At 43.0% G+C, this 12,107-nt stretch overlaps 1 protein-coding gene across 2 annotated transcripts in view; it reads left to right on the top strand.

The window, feature by feature from the left end:
* Window positions 1-12,107, top strand: part of DLGAP1 (DLG associated protein 1) — a 419,863-nt gene that overhangs the window by 315,094 nt on the left and 92,662 nt on the right. For both annotated transcript variants that reach the window (XM_054193162.1, XM_054193163.1), the window contains 2 exons: window positions 7,513-7,690; window positions 10,161-10,401. In XM_054193162.1, the coding sequence (XP_054049137.1) occupies window positions 7,513-7,690; window positions 10,161-10,401 (419 nt within the window). The remainder of the gene's footprint in view (window positions 1-7,512; window positions 7,691-10,160; window positions 10,402-12,107) is intronic.

The following is a 12,107-nucleotide window of genomic DNA, read 5'->3' as shown; positions in this document are numbered from 1 at the left end:
CAAGCAGATTAACACTCCCTTAGCTTGGTGTCGTCTGTAAACTCACCGAGGTGCACTCAATGGCCTCATCCAGATCATTGATAAAGATATTAAACAGAGCTAGCCCCAATACTGAGCCCTGAGGAACACCACTTGTGACTGGCTGCCAACTGGATTTAACTCCATTCACCACCACTCTTTGGACTCAGCCTTTCGGCCAGTTTTTTACCCAGCAAAGAGTCTGCCCGTCCAAGCCATGAGCAGCCAGTTTCTCCAGGAGAATGCCGTGGGACAGTGTCAAAGGCTTTACTAAAGTCTGGGTAGACAACATCCACAGCCTTTTCCTCATCCACTAAGTGGGTCACCTTGTCATAGAAGGAGATCAGGTTAGTGAAGCAGGATCTGCCTTTCATGAACCCATGCTGACTGGACTTGATCGCCTGGTTGTCCCGTACACGCCATGTGGTGGCACTCAAGATGATCTGCTCCATAACCTTCCTGGCAGCAAGGTCAGGCCGTCAGGCCTGTAGTTCCCCGGATCCTCCTTCTGGCCCTTCTCGTAGATAGGCATCGTATTTGCTAACCCCCAGTCAACTAGGACCTACTCATTTAGCCAGGACTGCTGATAAATGATGGAAAGTGGCTTGGTGAGCACATCTGCCAGCTCCCTTATCTGGCCCCATAGAGTTTTGTGTGTCTAAGTGGTGTAGCGGGTCAGTAATCACTGAAGTATCCAAGAACGTAATGTGATGTGGGATCAGATGGGTGAGCCTGGCCTCATCGAGGGGAGCTGAAGGAGCGCCTTCTGCAGGAAGGAGGGTGTAGCTTTTGTGCCAGCACAGAGAGAGTTCATCAAAGCAGTGGTTGGGGGCTTTAATAAGGAAAGCACAAAAGGATTCATCTTCACCCCAACATGGACCAAAGGGCTCCAGGCAGGGCTGCTGGCATGGCTGACCTGCGCAGGCCTTCCGGCAGTGTTCATTCTTACTGTTATCCCTGATAGAAGGCAAGACCTTTTCCACCTTAGATAAATATCTGTCTCTCTCAGTGAGCAGCGCTTGTTCCTGGGATTATTAGTGCCAGCCCAAAGGAGGCTTGTGCTGAAAAAGGCAAAAGCCTTGTGTCACACATTTGGTCTAGGTTCAGACATCTTTTTATCAAGCAAGACTCTCCAAAAACCCTTTTAAGCGTGTACTCAGTAAGACTGGCAATAGGGGCCATGAAGCCCACAGCTTTCCTCAGAGGGTATTCTGAGAGGAAAGCTACTCTTCTGAAGCTGGGCACTCTTGACGGTGTTATATCTTACCCTGCTAGGTGTGACAAGAAAGGATGCATTTCTCTGCCAGTGTAAACAAAAATTGTGTGGTGTTGTACAGAAATGGCTTACCCTGGCATCACTGGGTTGAGCTGGTTCATCTGGGTTGAACTGTTTCCATGCTTCAGCATCTCTTTTCACTCTTCAGGGTGGAACAAAAGAGCGCTCACAACTATTACCCACACACACACCCCCACATGGGAATCAGCACCAGCACGTAGACCAGATTTCTGATTAAAGAGAATTGTATAATGTCTGTCTGCATCATCTTCCATCTGCTTCTCTTACCAACTCAATTGCGTATGGCATTATGTGCCCCTTCCGTGCTGTGCTCTGTTCTTTCACCATGTCTAGAAAGCAGGGAGAAGATACAGCACATCAATGGCAAGGGAAATGTTCCTTCAACTCATTAGGATCTTTGAAATAAAGGAGAAGCTTTGTTTTAATGTATATGTGAATTTTTATGCAGGGGTCAGCTTTAACATTTTAACACTTAATTAAGGGCTAAAGATGCTCTTGAAATATGGTAATACAACCTCAGCGCCCACACACACTCAAAAAGAAATAAAACAACCCAGTGATTCTGTGCCTTTTGAGAGGGAAGCAGGTTTGTAATAAAATCACAAGGTGGTTCCATGGCTGATTCTGAAGCTGGCAGTGGCCAGGCATGGAGAGTTTGAAAAGGGACTGGGCTTTTTAGAAGCATTTTGCTACTAAAAAATGTTGTTCCAGTTCGTGCTGCCCTCTATCAAACAAACAGGAGCTCTCTGGCAGGACACCATGTGCTTACTCAGTAAACCCACAACAGCTGGAGATAGACACGTTAGAGAGTAGTGTGACACCAAACTGTGTGGACTTCTGGATTTATTTTTTTTTTAAGTGCCTTCCTCTGCAGCCCTACCAGAATCTGTAAAATCAGGCAGAGAGACAAATACACCGTACTGTAAGTTCTGCCTCTTCTCGCCCTGTGGCAAACCCCATGACACTGGGATGTCCCATGCGGCTTTGTGGTATGTGTTGGCTGGTCCATGCAGTGAGGATGATTTGTAGTCTGATCAGTGAAATCTTCTATAACACAAAAGGAAGCAGATGCCAATTTTGTGCTGATAACATTCAGTTGCTCTTTGGCAGATGAACTTTTTCGGGTTGTCTCCAAGTTTTAGATTTTTCTTGCTCACACTTGGCTCTTTAGCAACACACTATGGACTTGAAGAGAGGTTTTATTATTATTTTTTTTTAGCTTCAAGGTAGGAAATCCTCATGAGGCGATTCACTTGATTATAAAAAAAAAACAGAAAAGATCTTCAAAACCTGGAAAAGAAGATCTTCAAAACCTGGAAAAATCCCTGGTGAGGGGGAAAAATGCTCAAAACTGTTTATGTGCTTGTCTCTGTCAGTAGCATGACAGATTCGTGTTCGCTGCACTGAAAAAGCAGCAGAACATAGGTGCCAACATGATCAAATTACCCCAGCCTCGTGACCCATATCATGACTGGGATCAGACAGATGCACTTGAGTGACTTTGTTCTGTACATGTTCCTCCTTGATGTCCTTCAGTGTTTGCCTTGTGACAGACTGCACTGCACGGGGTTATTCTGCCTTCTAGCAACACTAAAATGCAAATAAAATTAAGCACAGAAATGTACATTGGATGTGCCTACCAGCCACGCTAGCGGTGGGGCATTCAGCCTAGGACAATTAAGCCCCGGGGAACTAAGCTGTCCATTGTAGGCTACAAAAATGAGATCTGGGATATTTAACAATAGTGGTGGATTTGAGGTTTATTTTTTTCTTGGGTTTGGTTTGTGTGTGGTGTGTTGTCGGGGGCTTTCTGTTTGTTTGAAGGCAAATTTTAGCACACTCCTCTGCTGGCTTACAGAAGTATTCAGGACATCTTTCTGGACTTTCACTTTATTCTGCTTTGTCATTTTCGGTTGGCATAGCACAGTACCCATCTGGCACAACACTCCCCTTTGTGCTGTGAATCTGAATGCTGAACTTGCAGAAGACAATACAGTCGTAGGACCATTTTTCATTGTAATGCTTTTTTATATTGTGTCTGGCCTGAAGGGGAAGGAAAGCAGCCATCGTCAGTCTTGTCTCTCCCTTTTTTCATTCAGAAATGAAATGTAATAAATGAAAGTGTTTTTCATAAAGAGCACATCTACGACCGAGTGCATTGTGCTTTCCTAAATCAAAAGGAAATATTTGAAACTAAACTTGCCTGTTCTTGTAAATCGCTGTTGTCTACCTTCTCTTTGGCATTTGAAAGCCATTTTGAAGGCAAAGGAACTCTTCCAAGAATATATTTCACTTTTAATCTGCTAAGACTGCGTTTGAAACCCTTTAATATATATGTGAATGAACTAAATTATGGCGCCAGCATATACAAGTCAGAAATGACAAGGCAGTACATAATGATAGTGCATAGCTTTTCTTCCCCCTTCATTCACCCTGGACCGTCACCTGAGCTGGGCACAAGGCTAAGACTCTCTCCTGCCTCTGTCTCAGGCTTCCCTGTACAAACCAGAGCAAATCAGCCAAGCCTAGCTCCTGCCACGCTTGCCTATGCTGACCAACTCCTTACTCTGCAAATAGTCAATTAAGCAAATTAGGGACCAGGATGTGTTTCCAGCTGAAGTAAGACTGTGGAAATACAAACACATCTGTAAGAGTTGCTTAAAAGTATTTATTAACATGCGTGTTGCAGCAGCGGTGGGGGTGATTAGGTGTGTGCATTTTAAATCTTGTCATTTCTGTATTTGAATTAGCCTCAGTATGTCTGAAATGTACAGAGCAGAAAACAAAGGGCAGTACGCAAAGGTATCTTAAAGATTTCCTATGCATACCTACATGATCTTCTGTTGTAGATGCTTTGCTAAAACGCGTTTTCTGCTTAAATGAACACTCTCCTGCCTCTCAGAGCCCCTCATGGGCTTTCAGTAGCATTTTGCCCTCACAGGCCGGGTACCTCAGTCTTCCCTGAGGCACAACGTGGACCAGAGGTGCTTGCCTTCCTTTGCTCAGGGGAGCCTTTACTGCTCCACAGGGGCTCGGCAGAGTCCATTCCCACACACGTCAGCACAGGGCTGGCTCCTTTTCTGGTCAATCCCCTTGGGACACCCACAACAGCAGCCAGCAGAGTGGCAGAAACCCAGAGTCCTCATCTGCTCCTGGTGCCTCTTGCTGTGGTTCTTGGGAGGCACGTCCAACAGTGCTACTCCTCCCGCCCCACACACTGTCTTTCATTATTTGCATCCTCCTTCTGCCAATTAATATATCCACTGCAGCGAGTGGAACTAACAGACCATTTTGTTTTGGCCAAAGAGCTGTCCCAAAGTCTCAGTCCCTTGTCTGTCACACTTGGTTGTGGAAATTATGATGGCACAAACAGAAGTTTAGGTAATGCAGGGTAAACAGAAGATGGAGTTGAACCCTTAAGGAAGAAGAGAATATTTTCATTTACAAGTTAATGGTAATAGTAGCTCTGAGAAAATAAATTAGACATTCAGATCTTCCCCTGTCATACATAGCCAGATTTATTCCTAAATGGAATGTTTTCAAAATTTCCAGTGGCATTTCAGCTGTTCATTAAAGTGTACTGTAGAATGTAGTGACGATTCATTACACAGCTATAAAAGCAGTAGTAATCATTATAAATGCAAACCTTCAGATGTTTCTTTGTCTATGCTTTAAATCCTTTTGCTTTTTCTTTTTTTTTTCCCCCATCGCTACATCTAGTGAAACAGTGATTGTAGCAATCAGTAGGCAAGGAGCCACCTCCTCCAACAGCTGCCAATATCCTGGTCTGTTTTATACAACAGATGGGAGGTATGCGCAGGCTAAGATAAGTGGCCACCTGTAATATATGTTTCTAGAGATGTGCCAAACTGGCCAGTTGTATAGTCAGGAACAAAACTAGTTAGACAAAGAAGGCAGCTGTGCTGACCACCCACATCTGAAACAACAGGGAAACATTTACTGTCATGGATGGACGCCCTTGTTTCAAGCAGAGTTGGGAAAATGTTGTTACGCGACACTAATGCATACAGAAAATGAATTTCTGTACCATTTGTGGTGGCTTTCCGTGACACTTGGAGGACCTGGTCTGATCTGTACTCCGGCTGCCACAGCAAAATCTTGCTGCTGTGGGTACCTGCATCTTGTCATGTTGGGTCCAACCTTTAAAGGGCACCTGCCTCAGCAGTTGCAAATTTCTGTCTGGCAATATCTGTGCGCTGACTGTGGTGAAGCGCTGCAGTCGTCTTGTGAGTTCAGCTACTCAGCGAGCAGCGACAGCCCCAGGTGACGTATTTTATCTAACTGGCAGCTAATCAAGCATATTTGAATTTTGCATGTCACATATTGGCAGCAAAGTGTTCACAACTTATTCATAAAATACATTTTGACTTAATTTAAGAAATGCATTTCAGGCAATGCTCGTCAGTTTACAGATCTGCAGGGTGGTGAAGTAGCTCGCGTGCATCTGAAAATTGTCTGTTGAATTATTCATTCTATTTTATCTTTTTTAATTTTTTATTCCTTTATTTTTTATCAAATAACAAACAAGATATTTTTTTCCCAAGAGTTCCATGCTTAGTGTTAGTTATCAAAATGTTGTAGCTAACCGCTCATAATAGCCACTTTTTCATCATTTTCTCTTCCTTTTTTTGAGTTTGGAACACCACTAATTATGATGTCTAAAAAGCTTTCTACTTTTGTCATGTGGAATCAAATGACGTAAGGAGTCAAAGCATATGAATATGGCTGCTGTGAGTATTGCCCCGTGCACACAGTGAAAATGGCAAGCAAAGGCTTTATCTTCATCCTGTGGCGGGAATAATGAGTAATTAGCATAAATTTACGTATTTTTATTAGGCAGGTAATTAGCAGCCAGAGAATACGGTGTTGTAGAGATGACCCAGATTTTATTACGGGATTGTACCATTCAGAAACAGACCCAGTTTCTGAACTACTTAGGTGTGGGATTACACAATGGAGTTGTCCTCCTAAAATACATCGACAATTACCAAAATTGTGCATGCCACTGGGAAATTGCTCATGCTAATTACCATCGTTAGCTACTTGAATACAAAATATCTGCAAATGCTTGAGGAATTAGACGCCAAATGGATTCTCTTCTTTCAGGTCAGCTGTGTATGTATTTCTAAAGACTAGGGGACCAAGATTAAACCTGTAATTAGGTTACAAATCTTTCTTTCATGTACCTGCAAACATCCATGTGAGATTCACATTTAAAAATGGAAAATGTAGTCAGTATTTTAATTTGTAAACTTCGTAATACTTGAAGAATATTAAAGATAGTCCAGTCAAAATATTGCAGAATCACCCTTTCAGTGCTTTATCCATGGACTAATTGTTTAAAAAGAAATATCCCGCAAAAGAATTGTATTGCATAAGAGGCTTGACATGGATCACTTTTTGTGACTTACATCTTTATGGATGCCTCAGATTGTGAAGACGGCGTTTGGCTGGCATTTTCAGATGATAAAATGTCTCACGGGTAGAGGACTGTAGCTACACGTTATGACCTTTGCTAGTTACCTCTAAGCGCATATGGTGAGAGTACTGCAGTTTTGCACATTACCTATGGGGGGTTTTTTGTTTGTTTCTGACTTCTTGTGCATCTCGTCTGTCACTGGTATTGGAAAGTTGGGGAATGTTATCATGTCAGAAATACACCTGTGGTTTTTAAACTCCTAATTTGACACCAAGTCGGGTAAAGCTACTTCCCCAGCCTACATTTTCTCAACTTTCAGCTTAAGCCAGGAATAAAATAAACTTCGAGCACATCAAACCTTACCAGGTGCCCCAAGTTCATGGAATGATTTCCCAGGTTAAGGTGTACTCTGAGTGCATGTTGTGCATGATCTGCCTACTCTGTATGCCCATACACCCTTGGAAGCTCCATAAGAAGCAGCCCCATTACACGGGTACATACACGAGTGTCAGAGTCACAGAACATCAGGTCTGATCAGCACCAGATTTTCTCAGAGGAACAACCCTTTAGAGGAATAGAGCCCCTACAGCTCCTACAAACTGCATTTCAAGAAGTGGATGTTCAGCAGATGCGTTTAGGATCATGCAGCCAGTCTTACTGTTGGGCCTCTCCTTTCTTTATCCTGCTCCTGGTGAGGTCATTCAGATTTGATGAAATATCTATTTTCCTTTTTTTCTTTTTTCCCCAAACCTCCCAGGATATCCAGTGAACACTCGCCAAAGCTTCAGATCCGGAGCCACAGTTACCTGAGGGCAGTGAGCGAAGTCTCCATCAACAGGAGCCTGGACAGCCTGGACCCCGCGGGGCTGCTGACGTCCCCCAAGTTCCGTTCCCGCAACGAGAGCTACATGAGAGCCATGAGCACCATCAGTCAGGTGGGTGACACGCACCCGTGGTAGCCCAGAGAGCAGCCGCCCCGCTGGGTACCGGCCGAACCCTTGCAGTATAATAAACTTGATTTTGCTTTAAGTGGGATCAGGCTGTTGCATGACATGCATTTTCAAAATGTTTTTAAGAAAAAGAAATGTTTTCACACAATCTTGGTTTTGAGAGGGTAACATTTGATAATGCCATAACCTGCCCTTTGCAAAAGGATGAGTGGCACAACATGCAATTCATTTGAAGGAGCAGTCTAATTTCTTATTTTTCTTTTCCAAAAGCAGGTGCTCATCAACTGTGTCTTTAAACAGGGTTCTCTTAAGGATCTTGTGCTTAGTACCTGAAATTAAATTTTTTTGAATGCCTCCAAAAAAAAAACCACAGTCATATGCTGAGTGAGATGCTAAAGGAAAATTAGGTCCATAGTATTTTGTATTTCACAATTTTATTAGTATTTTATTAGAAATTTTAAAGCTTTGTTTATGCTATTGTATACATTCTTAACCCTGTACATTTCTGAACTTCTTACCTATATAGTACAAATATAGTACCTATATAGTACAAATGCCACAGTGCAAACGTATTATTGCCTTGATAGTCTGTAAGATCTCTTCATGCTCATTCTAAACTAGAAAAAAAAATAGTGGCCCCTGTGACACATTCAGTTCATGAGTTTTATCATCATAAAATAGCCTGTCCGTGCATACAACATGCTTTGTACGGTTGAATTGGTCAGGGACAGATCTGAAAGAAATGCAAAAGTGCTGGCATTCCACAGGGCAATGGGCTATTAGTTCATCTGCTAAATCCTGTAGCTCCTTGGTATGACTTTTGGCTTCTCTGTGTAAGTGTATCATTTGGTTAAATCACTTGGATAAAAGAGTTGTCTTACACTAGTCCAGAAGTGCAGCAGAGCAGGATTTGTAGTGCCAGGTACTGGCCCCTTATTGTTGGCATGTTGAGTCATTGCAATGTCAAAAAAAGTGCCTGACGTCATTGATGCCAGGACTTCAGCTGTGGCCGTAACAAATAATATGTGCCGTTCAGAATGGAGCTGTAGTTTGAATTTCTGCGGTATTCTGTATTTGGGCATTGCAACCTCAGAGTATTCACCTGTGTATTTTATAGTGAGGCACTTTGCACAGGGTATGGGCTGATGCTCTAGAAAGAGGGTCAGGATGTATCTAGGAGGAAACAGCGCTGAAATTCAGGTCTCAGAGGCAACTACATGAACATTAGGTTAGGTCACTTATTTAGCTGGACACCTATATACAAAGCTGTCTGCCAAAGAGTGAGTGTTATTTGCCCATATGAAGAGTTGGGTCTTTTTTGAAAAAGCACTATTTCAGAGATATTTAGTGGGGGATGTGGCTGTTCTCCACTATTGTAGGATTGTTCTACATGATGCACTATCTACTACTCTTCCACGCTCTTTTAAGCAGTTTCCCTGTGAAAAAATATGTTCTAGTCTTCAAGATTTCCCTTTTCATTTATGTGTACAAATGTTTTCCTTGGTAAAATTCATCCTGGAAGAGAATTTCTAATGTTGGGGTTTTTTTCCACGACCCTAACACGGTCTTATCTTCCCTTGCAATCTTGGTCTTTTGCATGCTTGAAAACTAACAAAATCCTCCAGAGATGGTTTCCATGTGCATGTTTCCTACAGTGATAATTATTGTGCTTTAATGCCAAGCTCAGGGCTCTATTCTCAGTTTAGAAACATGAGCATCCGTTACTAATTAAGCCGAGGTAAATGGTTTCCAGGTCTGTAAGACCTGCAGCAAGGCCACATACTTTTGAATGTTCTTTAACCTCCGTGAGCGCAAGCCTTTGTCACCACCTAGTGTCTGCTCCACAAAGGGCCTAAGGATTCTCTTGCATCTCTCGTTCTCTGCCAAAGGAGTCAGCCCAGAGATGTAGTTATACAAACGTTTTTCCCCTGCAGCAAAGCTGGCTCCCGTATCAGCCTCCCCTCCCCAACTGTTTCTTACCCTCGAGCTTCCCAGCCCCTCGGGTTTATCACTGTGATTTCCTGTGGGTTGCATTCATTGTGTACTGGGGTTAAACTGACCTCTTTTTCTCCTCCTCCCGCAAAGAAAGAGTCATTTTTATTTTTCAAGGTAATGGTTGTAATGGACAGAGGTTCAGCCTCTGCTGTGGGCCCAGGGTGAGATAAACCAGACGCTGCTATGAGGACTCTCAGCTTCCCACCAGCCTCGGCAGGAACCAAAAGCCTAAACTCTGCTGAATCTCTGCTTCTGTCTTCCCTTTTTGTACATTTTTTTTCCCCCCCTAACAGTTGTTACTTTGTAACGTGGGACGTCTTTATGTGCCATTCACCTGTGCTTCATGTGTGAAGGGATCTTCTAACAGATGTTGGCCATTGTGCCACTGTGGCTTGTGAGTGTTTGTACTGGGTAGGCTGGTGTATGGAATGTACTGAACCTTCCCGGTCTTTGCCTGCAGGTGAGTGAGATGGAGGTGAACGGTCAGTTCGAATCTGTCTGCGAGTCGGTGTTCAGTGAACTCGAGTCTCAAGCAGTGGAGGCGCTGGATCTGCCCATGCCGGGCTGCTTCCGCATGAGGAGCCACAGCTACGTCAGGGCCATCGAGAAGGGCTGCTCCCAGGACGATGAGTGCATATCACTGCGGTCCTCATCTCCCCCACGTACAACCACCACGGTGAGGACCATCCAGAGCAGTACTGGTAAGTAACAAAAAGGGAAATCCAGAGGAGTGGTGGAAAGGGAAGGTACTTTTCTGTGCAGCTCCATCAGATCAACAATGAGTTCTTCTATGTCAGACATGAATCCCAGAATAGAGTCTGTGTTTCACCAGGGAGCTGGACAGACTAATCAGCCTAAAACGGCACACAGATCAAGGTTGATGTAGTTGTGGTGCCTCCTCCATCCAAGCTAATTTATTCTGGGCTAAAAGCACACAGAAGGGAAGTCCAAGGCCATAGCTCCTCTCTCTCTCTCCCCAAAAGAGCAATCACAATTTGGCAAGGCTCTGGGTTAGCAGCTCTGCTGGCTCTTACCAGCAGAGGAGGGTGCCTCTGCTGAATTTTTCTGCAAAGATGAGATGATCTTTGTCTTTTCTAAAAGTTACAAGTTGTTGGACGTGTTGGTTAATGGCTCAGAGAGACTGTCACCACTCTCTAGGCCGTATCTCAGAGGTGGGAATGAAGAAGGGAAGAAGAGGTCTGCAGGTTAAAACACGCATGTTCACATCCCGCTGTTGTTCCTTCTGCAGTTCAAACTGTCAAGCCTTGTGAGAGAGAGAGGTTTCAGTCTAAATGTGAGACTTAACAAACCTTCCTTTTCATGTTTGAGGTTACTTTTCTTTTGGAAACAGCCATGATGAATTCCAGATTCTGCCACCAAAATTAGTCCTTAAGGGCAACAAAAAGCAAGTCAGAAACCAAAATCCAAATATGCTTCTCTCATTCAGAAAAGCAAGAGGCAGGAACCATTACGTGTGTGTGCTCTTCCCTGTGGGAGGATGAGGGAGGCCCTCTTTCTTTTGACTTCTCTGCATCCGTTCCACTGCTTTACACAAGCTTCATTTACTATTCATGTACTATTCATATTCATGACTAATATTGACTATTATAAGTATTTCACTGTACCTACTGTCTCTTTTCCCGGTTCTTTAGGTGCTATTTTCTGTACTTTAAACTTTTGCCTTTTTGTATGTTATCTCACAGGTGCAGTTGTTTATACCTTGTAAGTTCCTTATCTCTCACTCCGGTGTTTTTTAAAGCCGCTTGTCAATTGGTTTGTGTCATCAAAGGACACTTTCAATCCTTTTACCAAAATTGTTCGTCTTAATTCATGATTTTTCTAAAAGTAACAAGTTTAAGTACATGTTGGAAATACATTGGCAGTACATCACAAACATGAAAGCATTTTTAGCAAGTGCTGCAGAGCAATTCTCATCTAAATCACTAACCCTTAAGAAATAGTATTCACAGGACAACATTTGTGCTATAAAAGTAGTCCTTGCGTGCATGCAGGGTTTGCACCATACCACAACGACAGGATTTACATAAGGTATGTGTTACTTCACTGTATGGTATTAGCTTGTGTTGAGTGTATCCTGAGGCAAAGGCTGAAGGATGGAAGTTTTCAAGGATTTTTCAGTGTGCATTTGCCTTTATTAGATCACCTTGGGTATCCCAGAGTGGTTTTTCATTTTTTTGAGAATGGCTTTGTTAACACTTGTCCTTTATAAAAATAACTGTAATCATTATTCCAGAAGAGAATAACTATTTTTTTTATTACCTTTATAAATAAAGTGTTTTCCGTCACTTAGAAAAATGGTGCCTGTGTTTGGGGATGATGATATATAAACGGAAAAGGTTGGCTGTATGTATCAGCCAAGAAACAGGAAAACCCAAAAGAGGAAAAT

This window comes from Rissa tridactyla, chromosome 2 (assembly GCF_028500815.1).
Source record: "Rissa tridactyla isolate bRisTri1 chromosome 2, bRisTri1.patW.cur.20221130, whole genome shotgun sequence".
Classification (NCBI taxonomy): Eukaryota; Metazoa; Chordata; class Aves; order Charadriiformes; family Laridae; genus Rissa; species Rissa tridactyla.
The sequence above is the reverse complement of the archived record's forward strand: the minus strand, read 5'-3'. Positions and strand labels throughout refer to the sequence as shown.